This window comes from Emydura macquarii, unplaced genomic scaffold (assembly GCF_026122565.2).
Source record: "Emydura macquarii macquarii isolate MOO-44397 ecotype Brisbane River unplaced genomic scaffold, CSIRO-AGI_Emac_v2 contig_2805, whole genome shotgun sequence".
NCBI lineage: Eukaryota > Metazoa > Chordata > Testudines > Chelidae > Emydura > Emydura macquarii.
Genome location: NW_027132942.1, coordinates 1,761,864 through 1,784,093, shown reverse-complemented (window position 1 = coordinate 1,784,093; position 22,230 = coordinate 1,761,864). Strand labels below are relative to the sequence as shown.

At 39.9% G+C, this 22,230-nt stretch overlaps 1 protein-coding gene across 1 annotated transcript; it reads right to left on the bottom strand.

The window, feature by feature from the left end:
* Positions 1 to 1,280: 1,280 nt before the first annotated feature.
* On the bottom strand, positions 1,281 to 20,664 carry LOC137166117 (riboflavin-binding protein-like). The gene is made up of 7 exons (XM_067567732.1): positions 20,539 to 20,664; positions 18,577 to 18,736; positions 17,464 to 17,563; positions 16,090 to 16,218; positions 8,651 to 8,762; positions 2,442 to 2,644; positions 1,281 to 1,689 (listed from the first exon to the last, which is right to left on the bottom strand). Exons 1-7 carry the CDS (start codon positions 20,623 to 20,625, stop codon positions 1,671 to 1,673), a joined length of 810 nt encoding a protein of 269 aa, XP_067423833.1. The 5' UTR covers positions 20,626 to 20,664; the 3' UTR covers positions 1,281 to 1,670.
* Positions 20,665 to 22,230: the final 1,566 nt, after the last annotated feature.

Genomic DNA, 22,230 nt, shown 5'->3' with positions numbered 1-22,230 from the left:
TTCTGTTTAACTGGTGCCATGTGGAACCCTGAATTGGTTTCCTATTTGTTGGAAAGGTAGTATAAAGGCGTTAAACAATCTAAAACATTTGAAATTTCCTTCCTGCACATTTTATATATATATATATATATATATATATATATATATATATATATATATATATATATTTTACTTCACGTCTGATGATTATATATGTCCTCCAAAAGAATACAGAGCTTCAATACTTTATTATTATTCAAATTTACAATCAAAATAATGTTGGGCATTTAATACGCAGAGCTGTGAAATTTAGAGGGCTAGAGCGAGTTTCCCCATTAGCTTGCATGTTTCCTGCAGCTGTAATCATTGTCTATTGTGCTGTATGTGTGCATAGCACTTCACAGATGAATGAAAGTATGTTGTCCCTTCACCAGCAGGCTTACAGTGCAGCCTACATCAACACCACCATAAGATGTCAAGGACTTCGAGAGCAGGGAAGAAAGTGGGGTTGTTCAGACCCAGTAAACAATGGGTAGAGAAGGCAGTTCTTGTGGGAGCATGGGCCATATACACCACACAATGGCAGTAACCAAACTCCCGGGATAGGTGGCATGTCATTGAAGGGGCAAACAGGCATATGAGAAGAGGAAGACTGTTCTGGGATTAAGGGACAAGGCGGGAAAAGGCATGGAGCTGAGGAGGGCAGGAGAATGCATTTGTAGTGGTTCTGAGGGGAGGACTGGCCAGATCAAGGACAATGGAGGGGGCTGAAGAGAAAATGAGAGCAGGGATGTAGGTTGGGGAGGAGTGTCATTGCCAAAGCTTGCATTTAATGCTGAAATTGAAGGAAGCTAGTGGGGTGGGGGTGGGGATATAGAAAGGGGCATGATATGGCTACAGCAGTGGAGGAGAGAGGACATTTTTGCTGGGCATTTGGGACTGAGGTGAGATAAGCAAGGAGACCAGAGAGCCACTGTTTGGTGTGGTTCAGGTGGGATACATTGAAGGCCCAGATAAGTGCTTCAGCAGCTGGGATGGACATGTAGCAATCTTGAGAAGGAACAATTGGCAGGATGTAGTTGCAGTCTAAATTCTCTCCCTTGCTACTTAAACAGAGGCTGACAAGTAGATTTGGTCCAAAATGCAGACTTTGTAAAAATGGTTTCAAAATAATCTAATGCTGGTAGGAATTATTTCATAATTAAAGAGAAAACCAAGGTGATGGGAAGCAGAAAGCATCCCTGGTCAGTCTAGCTGTGTGACACCTAGAAAATAAACAAACAGCCTGCGGATAAGCATGCTGGATTTTTAAAATGCTTTATTTTATTGCGAATATTAGTCAAGGCATCTTAAAAACGATGGCCCAGACCTTCACCTGGTGTAAATCAGAATAGCTCTGATTTACACCACCCAAGAATCTGGTCCAGTGAAACCAAATCCTTCTCTGAATTACATTGGTGATATCACTGTGATAAGTGACTTAGAAAAACAGACAGATCTATGCCACTTTACTAGCCTCAAAGGGATGGCACAAATGTAACTAAGGGCAAAATTTGGTCCATCGTTATCAGGATAATGTCTTCTTACAATTAATACAGACTTTGGTTTAGCTTTGGCAGTAGCACTGGCAGTGACATCCTGAGGCATCCTTTTGGTGATCGTCAGGGAGGGTTAGAGCCAGGTCCCTTCTGTCACAGAATTTCAAACACCCTGTGGGGATTAATAAAGCTCAAGTTCAAACTTCATATTCACACTGTAGGATTCTTTTATAATGACAGTGTTTAAAGTAAAAGCTCACTACATAGATTGAACATGTTTTGTTACATGTAAAATCATCCTTTACAGAGGTTAGTGTCAATATCCCCTATGGACTAATGTGTATGTCAGTATATAATAAGCTATCATTTTTGCACCTACTTCTTGATGTGGAATTACATTTTTATTTCTCAATAGCCAGTCCCCACTGGCCTCCCCCTGAATGTAATACTCCATCTCAATCCAGGCAGTGTTCAGCATGACCTTGAAATCTCGGAGCTGCATCTCCATATTAAAGATTTGGATGGCTGTAATCTTTTCCATTTATGCATACTAAGGGCATGATTTGCCAGAGGTCCTAAATCCTCACAACTCCATTTGAAATCAACAGGAGCTGCAGGTGCTCGGCACCTCTGAAAAAAATCAAGCCCTAACCATGGTCATTAGGATTTGGGCCATTCATTTCAAGATGCAAGTGCAGTCCTCAATTGGACACATCAGTTCTAACTGGCCTGGCAGTTTTGTGATTTAGACAAAAATCAGGTAAGGATTAAGATGAGCAATTACCACTGATTTACTTTCTTGTGGTGTAATCCATGTGATCTCCCAAATTTAAAAGGGTAGGGCAGCCTGACATGACATCACTGAGTGCCTGCCACTCCCCCAAGCATGAGAACTTCTTGTAACGTATACCCGCCAGCACTCACAGTGTTTCCTCCCCTTTCTTTTCCTTCCGGAGCTCAGTCTTTCGCAGTTTACGTCTGCAGGCACTCTCCGAGTTTTCGGAACTTAAATATTTGATCGCCACCGCATCCTTCTCGTTCATTTGCAAGCAGAGGCAGGAGGAGTTGCTCACCTTAAACGAGTCCCCCCACATGCTCTGGCACATGTCAGTTGCATTTGCATACATCTAGATGTCAAATAAACAAACAGATTAAATTAAAAAAAACCATCTCCCCATCAAAAACACTTGTGCCTGATTTGCCGATGTCTTTAGTCATTTCTACCAGTGTAAAAAGGAGCTAAAACATTACCAAATCAGACTGGTAGTGTTTTAGACCCACTTAGCAATGCTGCAAATCACTTTGCAAGGTGCAGGGCAGAGGAGAATATAGCCCCTTATTTCCAAAATTGTTTTCACTCGCTGAGTGCAATAGACGAAAGCCAGTGGCCAACTTGACCCCGTAAAGCAAATATTGTTCCAGGCCATTCTGACATGTATTTGTTTTAGTGGCCTTTGTATCAGACTCAGGGTTCTGGAAGCTGAAATAATCTATTTATCTACAGAACAGGTGCAGTCTAACAGATTTGTGGATATCTAGGATTTCACTGTTGTCAGTATATGTACATCATGGTCATTCAGAACTTCACACAGAGAGAGTACAGGTGGAACTCAGAAAAGCCACCCCCTGCTAGTAGGAACTCCAAGGGAAGGCAGAAAGCCACAACATCACCTGTCCTCCCTCACAGTGAGTCCCCCACTCCAGTGCAAGGAGACATGTCCAGCTCAGGGAAATTACAGCTCCCTGTACCAGTTTTAAGTGAATCTGTCCTACATCTTGTTTTGTACCAAAATCTTTTTTGGAAGCACTACCTAAAGTGACCTTTATGACCACACAGCAAATAAATCTCTTGGCTGTTGTGTTTATGTCATGATAACCTTCTGCTCTTCTGGCCTGAATTGAAATAAATATTCTTATCTTATTGGTTGGAGAAGCTAAGAACAGGTAAGGCCAGCATAGTAGGCAGGTCATGTACTTTAGCAAAGCCATGAATAGGTCATTAATGTTATCTTTCTTTGCACTTTGTCCTCCACATATTTGCTGTTGGTTTTCAATATCTTCTGTTTAAATAATTGCAAAAGAAACTTAGATACCCTGTAAAATAAAGCTGACAAAGTACTTGGTATATGCGTAATGGCAAATGAAGCAAGTTTGGGAGAAAGAGGCAGGAAGTACTGATTGAAACAGAAGACTGGGTCTCAGGACTTCTGGGTTCTATTTCTGACTTTGTTACCGACTCACTCTGCAACCTTGATCTAGTCACTTAACCTGTCTCTTCATTCCTTTGTTAGTGTGAAATGAGTATAAGGGTGTTGTGAAACATACTCAGTGCTTATAAAGCACTTTGAGATCCCTGATGGAAATTGCTATAGATGGTCAAAGTATTATTATTGATACTTAGGTACAATGGAAAATAGGGATGACAATGGCCTATTGTATGGTCTATTCTTCCCATTGTTATGCAGACACATTCCTCTACACACTATTATTGGAACAATGGAAGTTATAAGTGTGCAGTGAGTGTACTGGAGCCCTTGCCCATAAGCATCAGTTCCTATAAATATGCTAAGTTTGGTGATTAGTTTCCAATAGTATTGCAAATTGTGCAGTGTGCAACAGCTTTTTGAGTTATTCTTGTCAGCCGTGTGTGTCCATATAATAAAGAGAGTCTGTTCTCAGATGATTCACTGTGTGCAAGTCACTTAATGCTCTGTGGCTCAGGGATCATTGAACGAAAGGTGCTATAACCGCAAAGTATTAATGATAGTTATTTTTAGGCCAAATCCTCAAGCCCAGGAGCAGGGATGGGGACATCATGTCAATGAGTTGCAGTCTCCCCCTGTTTCCCAGAGTGTTTGTTTCTTCTCCTGGAGAAGCTGTTTCCTTCTTTCCTCATGGGGGGATCTTGGTGTATACTATACTCATGATATGCAGGAAATCAAACTAGCTTAGTTCATAATGGTCTCTTCTGACCTTACAATATATCATTTGTGAATAATATGGAGTCCATTCCAAATAGCACACAAAATCTCCGGGCTGTAATGCAGCTTTTAAAGCTATAACTGAGCTGCGGTGAACTGGCTTCATCTAAGCTGCGCTGGAGGTGCTATGCTTGTGGAGTGCAAAGACAGGCAGAATGCTACTATCTTTCACCTCCTTTTTGAACTACGGCATGTTTACTTTCTCCAGTGAAGGTTTGAGACTGCCAGCCAGTGCACAGGGAGCAATGGGGGGATTTAGGCCACCAGGTGTGGAAGGGGCTCTTCATCTTTTTTCCCCCCTGCACACCCAGAGCAGAAAAATCTAGCCCTCTGGCTGTACCTTCTGTATTTCTGTCTCTTTCAATAGCTTAAGGCTTATTCCTTCAGCTCCAGGATATTACCTTGCTTTCTGCTGGTCAGTTCAGGAGCAAGTAAAATTTGTAAATATGCATGTCTTTATCCCCTTATGTAAAGGACATTGCTAGATTGGGCCCTGGTGTCCGACAGACTTCAAATCACTCAGTCATGCTCTTATACTTGCTAGATTAGTTTTATGCAATTCACTTTATTCTGACCTTGCTGCTGTCTCTGCAGGATATTCAGAACACTACGGTGCACAAGAACTGTCCACAATCCACACAGCATACCAGTCCTCAAACTGGTGCATAGGCTTTTAATTTCTCCATGCCTGGGGCTATATATTCTACTCGTGATCTTTGCTCTAAGTTCCTTTTGTTGAGTGTTCTGCATGCAGAACAATAATGTAATGTGGCTCAGAAATGTTAAGATAGCATATTTAAGACCTAAAACTGGCTAGGATTCATTGAACATTCTTGATATGCAGCATTCTTTCCGAATACTCCTTCCAGCCATTCACATGTCAAATGCATGGCTGTTGATTGCTCCACCATATGAGTTAAGGGCACTTGAAGAAATGAAGCATCTGTCTGCAATACACTGACACTGGAGAACTCTCTGTGCCTTTGGATATCAGCAACTTCACTTCCAGAAGCTCACTCCAAACTCAGGCAAAGTCTGACTTTTTCAGTGTTTCATTTTAACCTGGAAAGCATGTTTTTTAAAATTCTTTGCAGAGTGATTTGAGGTGTTTTGGCTATTGCAGTGTAAATAGGTAGAATACTATTAGTGCTGACTAATTTACTGCATTACTGTGCTTGATATAGGAGAGAGAAATGATATAATTCTAGCTGGCAGAAGCTGTTATTAAATATAATGGGCCTTGCACCCTGTTCGGTCATTGACACCTCTACAAAGCAGAAACACAACTGGTGTGATTGGGTAGCATTATACACCCTTTTCTACAGTTGTCAATGACAAGAGAAGGTGTAAGGCCATGGACACTCAGGCCGTTGTACTTTTGAACGGAGTGTATTTTTATATGACATACATTTCCTCTCCTCAGCTCCTCCTACTTGTATATATTTTGTGTAACACAAATGTATCTTCAAATCTTTCAGTTAGTTAGATGATTCATTTTGTTCTATAACCAAAAGCCTGTATTATCATATGTGTCTTGCCATTTAATTTAAATTGCAATAAAGAATAATTAATTCTAAAAACCATTAACACATACACAGAGATTGGGCTAAACACTGAAGCAATGTTAAATCTCCTAGCTGAGAGGGGCTAGGAAGTATGCTGGGCTACTGATACAGCTGGACTGGGCTGGGCTACCGATTAGCTGAGCTACTGATACAGCTTCCCCTTCAAATTAAAATAAAAGAGCAATGAACTTGGTGGAGAAAGGGAGAAAAGCAGAACTGTACGTCTTGAGAGTCATTTTAAATGAGATGGAGAATTGGTTTGGACAAAATAATCAACCGGAACCTTCCCCGAAAACATAATCCCAAACTTTTAAGTTACAAAACAAAGATTGCTCTAATTATCCACCCAGTTATCCTTCACTGCCTGAGTTCATCCTGGACTGAATTATTGAAGTACAACAAGAAACTCTGTGATAGACCAAGTTAGAGAGCCTGTTTTCCTGAAATTTCTAGTCTGATTTTGAACAGCCAATGAGTACGGATAAATTCAGAAAAGCTTCCAGGAGCACCTGAACCTTCAAATGCTGATTTCAACTTAAATGAATTCTGGAATCTTTTGAGTTTCACTTATCACTTATTTAAGTTACATTAACCTGAACAGCAATGCTGGTTTGTGTTTTATTAGTAAGCCAGTGTTGTTATATCTCCAAAGATTGCTGTAGTTGCTCCATCAGCTGGGAGAGACTGAAACATGGCAATCGAATCCGTTAAGAATATTTTTGTATGCAGTGTTGTTGTAGCCATGTCAAGCCCAGAATATAGAGAGACATGGTAGGTGAGGTAATATCTTTTATTGGACCAACTTCTGTTGGTGAGACCAGCTCTCTCACTAACAGAAGATAGTCCCATAGAAGATATTACCTCACCCACCTTGTCTCAAGAATATCCTTGTAGTTTTAGCTTTTAGCGTCAGATGAAATGATTATTGTCATGGAAATGAATGTAGAGTAGCAGAGAACTTGTTCTGGAGAAACCTCTTCTTTACTCTCTTTTTATTCATCACCATGAACAGTATTTGGTGATAAACTTGGCCAGCAAAGGTTGTGGCAATGTGTTTAGCTTAAGAACTGCAGTGCCTGGTTTGAGTTGATAAGACTTCTGGATTTGCTGCCTGGTCTTCCCCTGCTGATGGATATATTTTCTTTCAAAAATAACTACAAGTGAATTTAGGGCTGGTGAAAGGCAAGAGAAGGTTTCAGCCTATCTCCAGAACAGAAAGAGAATGAGCAGGGACCAGCTTTAGCTATAAGAAGGAAGCTCAGCACCAATTTTCTGAGGTGCTATTCTCCGTCTTACTTCAACCAGAACTGTGTGGGACCTCAGCCCTTCAGAAAGTCAAGCCCTTAGTCTCCACAGTCCATTCATTTATAGTCTTCTCTGCTGAGACAGCCACCTGTGGTGGGTTTTGTAATCTCACGTATGTGGTCTGTGACTATCATCTCTTCTCACAAAGGCCATTGAATAGCATTCAGATGGCAACTGCAGTCATTCGCTACCAACTCACTCCACCTTCAAACCAGTGACTTGGAGGTGAACATCTCTGCAAGTCTAGTACTATCCACCAATGAATTTTCAGCTCAGTCCCCATCCTCTGTCCTGAAGTAACCTGATTATGTGAGCAATTCTCACAGGCTCATTTACAACAAATCTTTATTAATATTCAAAACCCAGTTATTACAGTCCCACACTACACACTTTTCACCTGATCCAAAGGCCACTGAAGTCAGTGGAAAGACCCCATTTCCATTAACTTTGGATCAGGCCCCCAACAATTTTTTTCCCTAGGATTCCTCAGAGTCCCCATTTGAGCCATCGTTTTATACTCTTGCTCACAAGGTTAAGCACCACAGCCATCAGACTTTTATCAGAAGGGGATGAGCTCTCATGAAGTCTAGGCTACTGTCTAACCAGCAGGAGAAACTGATTAAGGGGGACGGCACTACAAAGAGACTTGTGTCTAGCCTTTGGCAGACTGAACAGGGACCACAATGCAGGGACTTGATGGGTCTGAGGAGGATAAAGAAACTAAAATGGGAAGTCTAAGGATTTCTATGGGGATTTGGAGGAAAATCTCTTTTCCACGGGGAAAAAACCCACGAATGTGAAGTACAAACATGGTAAAGATGCATCAAAACAAAAAGGTAAACATTTAAAAAATGTGATTTAAGAGCTTACATCCCACTTTCAAAAGTGATGTAAGTACTTAGGAACCTGCTCTCATTGAAAGTCCCCGGGACTTGGGCTCTTAAATCTTGTAGACATTTTAAATGTTTTTATCCACCATCTTCGTTTGTTGTATTCTCAGAGTTAATAATGTTTCTTTACACTTCAGTACCTAGACAATACAATGGTTAAGATACCTGTGATACGTGAACCTTGTCTACACTTTGTAATCCTGCTTCACCCATGGTGAGAAATTAAAAAGGAAAAAGTCTGGTGTAGACAAAACCTGGAATTGTTGATGTCCAAACCATTTACCTTTTGAATTTTTTCCCCACAGCCTTTTATGATGGGTAAATCCCGGTAGGAAGTCACGCTCCTAAATTAATTCTCTTATTCCCGTAATTGATCTAGTGTGCTCTCTCACCTTATTGTAGGGGATGCATTCATTCTTACAGTGGTTCTCTCCATTGTCATCCCATTCCCAATCAGTTATCCAGCTGCGGATACAGGTGGAGTCATTTTTACATGCTTCATACCTGCATGAAGGTTAGTGGGGAACAGAAAGTAAAGTTACTTACTTCATTGTGCTTCATAGATGTCACTGGATTGCATTGATGTCACATAAAGAAGGACACATGAGTTATGCTAAAATATTCTGTGCTTACATAGCACCTTTCACCTAGTGATCTCAAAGACATGCACATATTATCTCCTTTTTACTGTAGGGAAACTGAGGCATGCTCCATAACTGATGCCTGGACTTTCTGCTCTCTTACGCCCAGCGTCTGCATGGACCCAACCTTGGACAGCAGTAGTCATTACAGCCTCATATGGGGCAGGCACCCCACAGAGAGTCCATGATCTGAGAGAGAAGTGGGGAATTTTTATATTTATAAAAGGGAAAAAAGGAGCTATTAGTGCTAGCTCAAGAGGTGCGGCAAAGAGTCTGTAAAACGTCTGACTGCAAGATGCTAGGACTGTACAGTGGGGGGATGGATCACTCGATAAGCTGCCCTGTTCATCCCCCTGAAGCATCTGGCACCGACCACTGTCGGAAGACAGGATACAGGGCTAGATAGACCATTGGTCTGACCCAGTGTGGCCATTCTTATGTTCTTAATTTCTAAAGAAAGGGGAAAACAATGAGCTAACAAACAACTAAATTGGTTCATATAAAAATAATAGTCCATGAGCCCAGGCTCAGGATTCCTAGGAGAACTGAATTATTGTTACCCTCATTCTTCCTCCTTTTCCTATTGTTTGTTATATTCACTTATTGAGGTTTATTTTCTTTAAGGCCCAGATATTGCAAACACTTATATACCAGCTTAACTCTGTGCGTCTGAGACCTGGTCTACACTACAGACGTAGATTGATGTTACGTTGACCTAATTCTGTAAGCGTCTACAGTAACACTAAAATGTAGCTACCATCAATATAACTTGCCCATTACACTGACTTAATAACTCCACTTCCATGAGAGTCAGTGTAGATACTGCACTGCTTGCGTCGACTGTTGCTGTCTTTCAGAAGCCATCCCACAATGCCCCACCCTGACAGTTAAATCAGCGCAAGTGCTCCTGGTGAGGACATGCACTGCCGACAAGGAATGTAGTGAGGACATGTAAAAGTGATTTAATCAGTGAAGTGGCTGTATATCGACATAACTTAGGTCAATTTAATTTTGTAATGTAGACTGCCCTTAGTAGTCTCAAAGATTTCGGTGGAATTTCTCACTTCAGTAATCCCAAGAGTTCCAAAATCATGAGCCAGGCCCGAGAAATCATGAGATTGGCTGAAAAATCATGCGGATTTTTAAAAATAAGACATTTGGTGTTTCTTTAATTTGCTTTCTGTTTTTGACTCTTCATGGTACTCAGGTCCCATTTTCAAGCTTTATTCTTCCACCATGAGGGCTAGAAACTTAATTTTTTTTAAAAGGAAGTTGAGATTCACCTGATTCCAGAAGCGGGGGCAAGACTCACAATAAAATTGCAAAAGTTGGCACCGTTGTACACGCATAAAGTTAAGCCTGAGACTGTAAGCTCTTTAAGGCAAAAGCTATAGCTACTAATGGATTTGTGCAGACCCTCACACAATGTGGCCACAGTCCTGACTGGGATTTTAGGTACTGGTAAATTATAAATAACAAGAACAAGAATGCATGCACATCTGAATTCATCCCTTAGAGTATGGCTATACTGACAGCAGCAAAGTCTCCGCCGTCAGATCGATCTTTCTGGATCGTTTGAGCGGTCAATGAAGACCTGCTCAATCGATCCAGAAGTCGACACTTGTAATCCACCCCCTCAAGTGGCACAGTGCAGTGAAAATGGCGCACAGAAGGGAAGCACAGCAGTTGATGGGAGTTACGCAAGCTACTCTGTGTAGCTTGCCTAACTCCCATTAACTACTGCTGAATCGCCAGGGAAGTGTAGACCGGGCCTTAGTCTTTGAAAGCTTAGGAGTAGCCAAAGCTATTTTAAACTTGTTTTCTATACAATGCGGGCAATAGGCTGAAAATCCTTCTGTCTCAAGTTTTCACATTCAGTCAGTTTTAAACAGCCAGGCTTTATCATGCAGTGCTAGAGTGGACTGCAGGAATGCAGCTCAGTTCGGGTACAGTGACATGTTAAACTTTAAATTGTACGAGTTCAACTTTTCAAGGATAGCCTTTGGCAAACGCTGGGCAGAACAATCTAGGGAATGCATTGTCCAAAGTCCTGTGCTGCTTTGCTGATCACAAGTCTCTCTCTCCATTTTCGAAAGGGATTCAAATCTGTTTCCAACACACACACACACACACACACACACACACCCCCTAACAACAAGAACAGATGGAGGATAAGCAAGATCCGGAGTGAGCAACAATTGGGTGGGAGAATGCGATATTCCCAAATGTGCTGCTGGACTTTGGGGCCCTGTCGGGAGTGCAGATCATAGACTGTCAAATTCTTATGTTCCTGCCTTAATATGCTACTGACAGGCCAATGCCACTGTGCTGCTGTGTCTGGCTCTGGGGCAGCTATCAATAGCAGAGCTTCAGCAATTAGGCCCCAATTCAGCACATGCTTAACTTTGAGCACATGCTTAAATACATCCCTCTTCAAAGCACTTTATAAACACCTGCTTAGGGCTGTGGCTGAATTGGGGGCTTCATGCTCTGCATCAGGTTTCCACAGGAACCTGAATTAATCACTATTTTTATTGATCATGTATATCCGCAATGTGCAGAGTCCTCCAACCAAGATCAGTGTCCCACTGTGCTGAGTGCAATACAAATACATAGGAAAAGATTATCGCTGTTTTTCAGGGCCTTTTTTTTTTAAGCCTCAAGGAGCCAATTGTGGGGGCAAAATTATGCAAGATCATGACATCTGATGGGACTCTTGCCATCCCGAAACCCACCCATGGCTCCTTGAGGCATTAAAAAAATCCCGTGAAAAGCACAAATGCAAACACTGGAAAAGACACCCTAAGGCTATGGCTACACTATAGCTTAAATTGACATTAGTTTTGTCACTCAGGGGTGTGAATGAGCCACCTCCTCCCAAGTGACATAATTTATACCGATTTAAGCACCACACACACACACACACACACACACACACACACACACACACACACACACACACACACACACACACACACACCAACAACAAGAACAGATGGAGGATAAGCAAGATCCGGAGTGAGCAACAATTGGGTGGGAGAATGCGATATTCCCAAATGTGCTTAGAGAGCTTACAGCAACACTTTTGTCGCCATCACCTAAGAATGATCTGCTTTTCACAGGGCAGTTTACGTCACTGCTAGGTATTTTTATTTTGGAACTAATTCTTATTTGAAAGTTCAGGATTCTTTTTCAGAATGAATGCTTCCCTTTCTGACGGACAGGAGCCCATCTCGCAGATGGGTCAGAAAGAAAGCTGCCATTAGGGCTCTTCATGGTTCAGACGTTCTTTCAAAAAGAACAGTTTTAATGCTGGTGGGATTAAATCCTAAAACAATAGGAAGAAAGGCGAAGGCCCCAGGCTAGTCAGATGAATTTCTTTTCAATGAAGTCACTGCTCTCTCAGATTCTTATGCATATTTCTGGCCACAAAGACTGCAATATTCAGCAGGCACCTTTACAGCACATGAGAAAGTAGGTCACGTCCCCAGCAGCATGGCAGCATGCTAAAGGGACTCCCATGAGTATAATATGGAAAATCTTGGAAATGCTACTTTGGAATATCAGGGAGAATGGGAATTTTGTCTGAATACCTGACTAGTCTCTGGCCTTGGGCAGGACTAGAGAATGGGAATGACACTGAAAGACGTCGGACACAAACACAGGCATGCAATATATTGTATCTATTGTATATTTATGTCCTATGCAAGGTGTAATTGATACCAACTGGAATAACAGATGCATAGGATGCATAAAGAATGGGATGGAAAATAATACTGCAGATAGATAAGTATTTCTTATTTGTTTATAGTAGAGTAGAGCCCACTATCTTCTAGGTACCTTCTAGACATTCAAGAAGGGACAGACCTTGCCCTGAGGAGCTCAAAGTCTAGCATAATACATAAACTCCCAGACCAAAATGGTCTTTTATTTAAGGTTACAAAACATAATTTACCAGGTGGTTCTGTTTATATTGAACTAAATCATGTGAGGAAAACCTGAGCACTTTGTGACATCACACAAACCCATAATATACACTATAGGCCTAATTCTCCATTACACTAAGGCTGCCTTCCACCACCCTGGCAGTGGAAAAAGGGCCTTAAAATGGACATAAATTATAGGCGCTATGTGTATTTTCTTCCACCATTATGCGTGTCTGTTATTTTATATAAAAGATGGATGACTTTTTGTCTGGTTGATATGGATTGTACAAAGTTTTTTCTAGTTGTCCAGAACCTGTCTAACTTCTCTAGTTACAGTGGAACATCATATTGCCTATTATGGGCATGGTCCAAAGTCCACTGATGTCAACCGAAAGACTCCAAGGCCCAAATCCTCAAGGATATCTAGGTGCCTAACTCCTATTGATTTCAAGGAGTTAGGTGCCCACATACCTTTGAGGATCTGGGCCCCATTGACTATCATGAAACAATAGATGAGGCTGCACCATAGAGTGGAAATCATCTCCTCGCCTGTTGGTCTGATCACTCCCCTCTGAATCCTTTCTATTGTCTTCCCATCCACTACTGCATCAGATTTAAGTTTCTTGCCAGCACCTTCAAAATGCTATAGAACTCTGCCCTTCCCTTCTACTGTTCATATTTCATTTCACTCCCTTTCATGTCCCTCCTGCTCTACCAATGATCTTGTCCTCAGCTGCTCATTCATAACACCCCTCCCTGCCCTTTTCTGTGCTTCTTCTTATGCATGATGCCACCTTCCAGAGTTCATCCATGAGACCTTTATTTCTCCATATTTCAGTTCCTTTTGAAGCTCCACTTCTGCCATGCTGCCTTTAGTGAACCATGCTGATATGTACATAGAGTAAATATTAGAGAAAAAAGTGATATGTTGCTTCCCATCCCCCCTAACCTCTAGCTACGTATCTGTCTATCCATCCTTAGTGAGGTCCTCCTTGGGCTGGGATTGTTCCTTCTTATCTGTCTGGAAAGCGCCAAGCATATACTGTGTACCAACACAAATAAATAAATAATAAGACAGCTACTACCATGCAAATACTGTATACAACAGATGGACCCAACCTGGAACCTGTTATCCAAACACCTTGAGCTTTCAGTGGTGGTGGTTTTGGATTTGAATCCACAGATCTGAGCCTGTCAAATCAAGTTAATGGTCTTGGTTCTTGTCTCCCAGGGACTCAAAAATCTGGGCCCAGCATATCTAAAAGACCGCTGGAAGCTCCAGGATTAAAACCATGGTCAACAACTCTGCTCCTGAGGCACAATGGAATTTTCTACCACAGGATAAAATTTGTCAGTGAAACAAATGAGCTTTATCCTTCTGAGACCTTGCCTTCTCTAGCTTAGATACAGAGCAGAGTGGAAATATTTAAAAACAAAACAGAACAACAACTTACCAAAACATTACATTGAACATGTGATTTCCTCCTCGGGGAGAGATCACAGAGAAAATAAACCACACATGACAAATATTAGACTTGTCTCTTAATCCACTACTGGAAGTTGGGAAGGTGTTCAGATATTACACTAACGAGGACAGTACAAGAACCTATAAAGATCTCAGATACATGAGTCCTCTTCATGCCTATCACAACATGTGGTATACCTCATCCATTGCACTAAATGCCCCACTACTGACTACGTGAATGAAATGAAACAATCACTATGCTCTCGAACTCACAGAAAAAAAATGATAAAAGACAAAAACACCATATCACCTAGGGGTGAGCGCTTTTCACAAAGCAATCACTCGGTACCTGACTTATCAGTCCTCATCCTCAAATTAAACCTGCACAACAGCTTCAAAAGACAAGCCTGAAAGTTCAAGTTCTTAACTTAGCTAGACATTATAAATCATGGACTGAATTGGGACACTGGATTTATGGTTTATTACAATAATCTATAACCTACTAAACCCCACCCTGAGTCCCCTCGCCCCATGACTGAAGAAGTATTAACGGGGCACTTCACCTTGAATGCTCCCTTGCAATATGTGTTAACTACTTATGCTAAACATTTATTTATTTATTTAGCTGTGATGTATTGAGCTGTGATACTCTGAGTACATTTCCCAGACTTGAAGAGCTGTGTGTAAACCTGAAAGTTTGTCTCTTTCACCAACAGAAGTTGGTCCAATAAAAGATATCTCACCCACCTTGTCTTTCATCAGTCTGAATGGAAGACAGGTGTCTAAATTCTCTAGACTGCTCTGAACATTTCAACCATTATTTGTACTACATTTCAGATCATTTTTGCCAGTAAAACCAAATTTCTCTAGTTACCATGCATAAACCTAAAAGTAACAGAGAAAATAGATCAAATGCATTTGTCAAGCTCCTGTACATGCTCTAACATGGCTTTGCTAAGCACCAGGATATCATGGTTAAAGATCTACATTTCATAACTCTCTAGACCTATAAATAAATGCTGGAGCTGGGTCACTGGAAAATCAGGATTCTCAGCTTTCCAGTGGAATTCAAAAGGTCTAGACCTGATGTGTTGCAAGATGTTGGGTTTAAAACTATCCCACTGCATGCCTTGCATCCCAAAAACTAATTTTTAGTGCCTGCTTTTATCTGTCGTATTTGGGGAAGAAAAAATTAAATATTTTTGGCCTAGGTCATTATAATTTTTATTAAATGGTGGCTGTTTGAAAACTGCTCTGAAATCTGGAGAATTAAAAGTAGTCTCAGCAGATATGGATTAGTAGACAGAAAGCAGGGAAAGAGGCAAAAGATTAAAAATAAATTAAATTTATTACATACATGAATTGATGTTAATTTATCCCATGATTCCACAGTGTACTCAATAGATAAAGAGATAAAATAATTATATCAATATCATGGGCACATATTTAGACAATATATGTGATCATGCTGCTCATGTAATTTGTACTTCTCAAACCATTAGAAACCATTATAGAAACTGACTTTATCCTAGACTTCTTGATGTCAGTGAGTATTGTCCATGCCAGTTATGTTATTATTTACAGGGTAATAACTTCAAAGAAGAAAAATCAGGTGTAGAAAAAAAGAGAAAAGTTGAATAAAAGAAGGGAAATAAATGATGATGCAGAGTGCTATCAGATTTTGTTGCCACTTGTTTAGGAAGGTCATGATTTGCACATTTGTGGCTACCATTTACAGAGGTAATGCAGGCATCTCAAATATAGCTAAAAATATGAGCAGTGTAACGTGTTAAACCTACCAGTCATCACAGAAGTTTTGGCACAAAGGAACAAAGTCAATAGCAGCCGTGTAGTTGGAATTCATCCAGTCAGCGGCATGTGGGGAACACTGGTAAAAGCACTCAATTTTCTTCATATAATCCTCACAGCTACATCGGGTGAGAAAAACAACAATTAAGTCTGCTTCTCAGCATCAAGATTATAGTCCACAATTTCCAACAGGTTTCAACAGGACCCATCAGTATAGATTAGATTGAGCAGTTTACAACCATCCTTTTGCCCTATTTGTCATAGATTCCAAACTCATTCCTTTGATATTGGGTGCAGGTTCTGCCTGTGTAATTATTGGAACTGGAGAAATCATGCAAAAAAGTTGGTGAATATTCACTCTCATTTTTTAATTAATTCATTGGTCACATTTGGGCCCCTTTTGTATTTGCTTTCTATAAACAGTTGAACCACTGAGTATTTGCTGGCAAGAAATATTCAAGTTTATGACAATGATAAAATGCAGCATGACACCACAGCATAAAGCTTTGTATCTGTGTTATATTCTCATGATTTCTCCAATATTTTAGATTTTTCCATAGCCCTGGTGAAGTTACCAAAAACCAAATATTGAAATTGTTTTCCTGGGAGTTGCAGGCAATAGCTATTTCTTTTGCAGGTATGTTTTTGCTTAATTGTTTTATATTTTAATTCTTTTATTTATGTAGTCTGACATATTTTACAACTCTAAAAGCTAGGAATGACCTATAAGCTTCAATTATGAAAACTTTCTTTATAGTTACAAAGGTCACAAGACTACACGAATTTTTCTCATTATTTGCAAGTTTCCTTTCTGACTTCCCTGTGGCATTTTGTTTTTTAAGATTTAATAATCTAATCTATCTGTTTTTTAAACAAGGGACGAGGCCCTGTCTATACAAATCATGGCCTAGATTCCCTGGTATACTCCGGCTGCTTTGCACTGCTACAGCAGTACAAAGCGTACATGGTTGTAAACCTGGCTTAACCAGCCAGTTAAGCCAGGTTTATGACTGCTTTGCTTTGCCAGATGATTGCACACCAGAGAAAGCATACCAGGGAATGTTGTCCTACATTTTTTAAAAGAACAGGTAGTAAGAGGCATCACCTCCCTTTATGAAATGGCAGAAGCCCCTCTGCATGAATAATGTGTGCTTAACTCTCCAGGGGTTTTTGGGTGAGAGAAAGAGCAGAGAGCAGCTGGGCAGACGAGGGTCCAAGAAGGGAGCAGCCCCTCCAGACAGCATCTTCAGGAAAACCCAGGGAGTTTCTATCAGAAATTCCAGGGGAAGTTAATGTTGGCAGCTGCAGCTATGATGGAATAATCCTATTGCACCAGGGCATACACAATATCAAAGCTGACTTACGATTTACTGAGACTCCCACATCTGTTCCAGTAGACGTTGCTTACTTTACTTACTGGTGAATGAGCCAATTGCTCTGTGAAGTTTGCGTAGCAACAGGAAGCTGTTGGAAATAAAACAAAGATACTACAATAAGGGTTACTTTAACAACATCTCTGGAAAACTCAAAATTTAGAATGAACCTTTTGGGCTCATAATCCTAAATAACAACTGGGAGGGAAGCATTACAAACGGAAGACTTTCTATAACTTTTAAGTGTCTGATCTTGGAAATGATAATGTGACTGCTGATTAAGTGAGACTGAACTGACATCAATATTGCTTCGTGAGAATGTATGTATTCAGTCAGTGCCAAAAAGTTGTGGTGTTTAACCAGCTGTTATATACTGGAGCAGTGAAATTTCTGAACGCCTGTCTTTAATACAGAATTTACCAAATACAGAAGAAAAAAATGACATGCAGTGAATATTGGGTTGTTCTTGTATTTATATCCAGTACAATACTTTAATTTTCAATGTTTGCATACTTTTTTGATGGTCTCTACTTTTAATCAGGTCAGAAACTTAATTAGGACAACAGTGAGAGTTCTGTGGCACCTTAAAGACTAACACATTTATTCGGGCATAAGCTTTCGTGGTTTTGCTAAATTTTGCTAAAAACAGACTAACACGGCTACCCCTCTGGAACTCATCAACATGCAATTAATTAGGACAATAATTTGCGCACTGATACATCACAATCAAGAAGATTATGCTGTATTTTAAATATTCTCATACTTAATCATATCAGGCCCAAGTCATCCCTGGTGTAAACTTATTTAAGTAAATGCTGTTACAACAGGATGAAATCTGGATCATACATTTTTTAAGTTTAGTTACCGAAGCCAGTTTGAGTTTTGCAACTGGTCTCAAAGGGAGCAGTATCTGGCTATGCATCTGGCACTGGATGTAGTAAGGAAAAAGCCAATAAAAGTTGCTTTTCAAACAAAACTCCTATTGTAAACATTGCACAGTGTTAAAGTAATTAAAACTGTGGTAGAGACTGCTTGTTAGTGGATGCGAAGGTCAACTTTTAAACTATTTTGAAAATTCTCTGCCAAAGATTAAACAGCTCTTACATTCAGAATACAGTGTGCATTCATGCATGTCTGGCTCAGGGCTTGGTCTAGGCTTGTGAATTCCCCCTTCCAGACATCTATCTTTTTTGCAGGTAGATGTTGCTAGGATAGCAAAAAATAGGACTACAGAAAACTTCAACATTTTCTTCCTGAACTTGCCCTGTAAGGAAAGAAGACATTTCAGCTAGATCCTTTCTCCCTGGGAAAAGTTTGGTATGAAATTTCAGGTCAGTTATTACATTAAAAGACAGGTATTTTTAGAAAAAGAGAAAAAATTGAAAGGGCTAAGCAAAGATAAACAGCAAGTATTTAAACACGTATTTGTCCCTTTTCTCTTTCATCATATCTTAATATTATTAACAGCCAAGATTTTTAAGCAAAGAGGAACAAATGACTGACAGCAAGAACTTCAGGCACTGAATCTTAACACAGTTTGAGATTCACAGGAACATACTTACACTAGATCAAGCTAGAGGTGCATTTGGTCCAGTAGCCTATATGTGACAGTGGCTGGTACTAGCTGCTTCAGAGGAAGGTGAACTAATAATAATACCTATTTCTTATACAGCACTTTTAATCGATAGATCTTAAAACACTTCACAATCTTTTAATATATTTATCCTCACAAAACCCTTGCAAGAAAGGGAAGCATTAGTATCCTTGTTGTACAGATGGGGAACTGTGGCATACTGGGGTGAAGTGACTTACCCAAGGTCTACTATCTCTCTACTGTCATTATTTTGTATAACTCTATCTTGTACCTCTTATTTATCTCTTGTCTAAACTAAGTAGTTCTAATCTTTTCAATCTTTTTTCATATGGAAATTTTTCCAGACCTCTCTAATCATTCTTGTTGCTTATTTCTAGCTCCTTGGTATTTCTACATCCTTTTTTAGATACAGTGGCTAGAGTTGAAAGCAATATTTCAGGAAATGTCACACTGTTGATTTATATAATGGCATAATAATATTTGCAATATTGTTTTCTATTCCATTCCTTATGCATCCTAACATTTTTGTTTGCTTTTTTTGGCCTCTGCTGCACATTAAGCTTGGATTTTCCTTGAGCTATCTGCATTGATGACGGGCAACATTTTCAAAAGCACCTCAGTGACTGAGGACCTTGATTCCCTAAGTTTCTAAGTCATTTTTGAAAGTGGGACTTAGTTCCTAAGTCACTCTGACTTTCCTAAAATTTTACCCCCGGTCTTTTTTCTGAGTTTTACAGTTAATTTATAATCCTGTAAAGTGTACCAATTAGGCAAAAATATCATAGTGATAACTTAGATACAAGGAGCAGATTTAAAAAAAAAAGTATAAATAGCATAGTTCTAAATAGCTAATTTAAAAAACAATAAATGATTTCAGGTCTGCTATAGTTATACTGGTCCAAATTTAACATGGTGTAACTCCAATGACTTCAGTGGATTTACAGCATGGATACATTTGTTCCATAAATTCCAGGTTTCTTTTACATCCTGTAGAAATTATGCTTCTCTTAAATTACAGGTGAGCTCATTCTAATGGATCTTTAGACAATGGGACGGATCCTCAGCTGGTGTAAATTGATGTTGCCTCCTTGACTTCAGTGGGGCTCTGCTCGATTTACAAAGCTGAGGATCTGGCCCAATATTTTCTGCATCTTCTTCAGATGATGAATCCAAAAACAAAAGATAAAAATAACTGTCTGAGATTAAAATTTCCCCAAAATGCAGACTGCAAAAGTATATTAGTGAACTATTTATGTAAATCTAGAATCTTCCACATAAACCAAAGCATAATTATTTGTGCATATTATGAAAAATAAACTGCAATCCTTAAAGCAAAATTCCTCATGAGTTTTCCCTCAGTAAGGACTGCAGGATCAAGCCCTATATTTATACTAGATCCTTATAGTATAAAGAAAACAAAATGTTACAGGAAAAGAAAAGCTATCTCTGCAATCTGAGTGCTGTTCTCTCACCTCCTCTGCGGCTTTCTGATTGTTACCTCTTCCCAGAACTGGAAAACTGTAAGTAGCTTTGCACGCTTTCCTCTTTCTATATATCATCTGGCATCCGTGTCCCAGGGTTTTTTGCCCCAGGAGAGTTCCTTGACCCTTTGGAAAGCTAACAGGTTTATCTCAGGAACACACACAATAGGGACACAACCTGACCTGCACATAACGGTCATTTATTGCTTACAGATCACTAAGGGTGAACAAGAAAATACAGGTACAATAGATAGGGTTTTTTAAAATAAGCAATAAACCGAAAACAAAAAGCAAATCCCTCCACCAAAATCCACCAAGTGTTCTAAATGGGATAGAAACCTTCCTGCCTGATGGTGTAAATCAGTCTTTAACTAATGGGGGTTTGGAAGAAATATCCTCTATTAGCCAGTTATTCCATATCTACCTACTGCATTGTTTCTTGCACCATCCTTTAAGCGTCTGATGCTGGCCATTGTTAGAGACAGGATACTGAGCTGCATGGATAACTGGTTTAATCCAATATGGCAATTCCTATGTTTCTATTTATTAAAATGATAATTAGTTGAATTGTAGTAGATCAGGAACCCATAGTACTATACCCATAAAATAATCACTGCCTTGCTTTTAATGGGCATTTTGCAGAACGTAGGTATGATAAGCTTAACTTTAACTATGTATAGGACCATTTTCAAGCAGATGCTCCATAGCATGCTGGAGTCCTGTATCACCATCTGGCATGTCAAAGGAGACACTCCAGATATGTGAAATAGCCCTGCGAATGTATTTTGGGTTGCAGATATTGCAGTAGCAATCAGCACAGAAGGGGTTAAGAAAAACTTTCAGCCAAACTCAGACATGGTGTAAACAGGTTTGATTTGGTAGTGTTTTAAACACACTTTGTACTCTCTTTGCATGGATGTAGATGACTACATGAGGTGCAAGACAGTTGAGAATCAGGACTGATTTGGTTTGTGGATTAATCGATTTCAAGGCAGAAGGGACCATTAGATCATCCAGTCTGATCTCCTGTATAACACAGGCCATAGGATTTCACCCAGTTACCTCTGCATTGAGCCTAATAATTTGTGTTTGGCTAAAACATATCTTCCAGAAAGGCATCCAATTTTGATTTGAAGACATCAAGAGATGAAGAATCACCACTTCCCAGGCAGTTTGTTCTAGGGTGACCAGATGTCCCAATTTTATAGGGACAGTCCCGATATTCAGGGCTTTGTTTTATATAGGCACCCATAACCCCTCACTGTCCCAATTTTTCTCACTTGCTATCTGGTCACCCTAATTTGTTCCAACTGTTAATTACCTTCACTGTTAAAATGTTGTGCCTCATTTCCAATCTTAATTTGTCTGACTTTAATTTCTGGCCATGGTTTTTTGTTCATGCCTTTTTTCTCTAGACTGAAGAACTCTTTAATACCTGATATTTTTCCCTGTGAAGATAATTATACACTTTGTTCAAGTTACCTCTGCCTTCTCTTTGATAAACAAAGCGGAGGTTAGCTCTTTAAATCTCTCACTGTAAGGCATTTATTGTAGCCCTCAAATCATTTTTGTGTCTCTGTTTCCAGTTTTTCAACATCCTCTTTAAAATGTGGATCTCAGAATTGTACATTGTGTTCCAGTATCAGTCTCACTAATGCTGAGCACAGAAGTAAAATCACTTCC

Bases quoted from the DNA above. Each gene is read 5' to 3' on its own strand.
- LOC137166117 (XM_067567732.1), bottom strand. From the start codon at position 20,625: ATGATATATAGAAAGAGGAAAGCGTGCAAAGCTACTTACAGTTTTCCA. The intron at 8,763-16,089 runs GTAGGTTTAACA...ACCTTCATGCAG, and splicing joins CAAAACTTCTGTGATGACTG to GTATGAAGCATGTAAAAATG. The intron at 2,645-8,650 runs GTGAGAGAGCAC...TTTGACATCTAG, and splicing joins AATGCATCCCCTACAATAAG to ATGTATGCAAATGCAACTGA.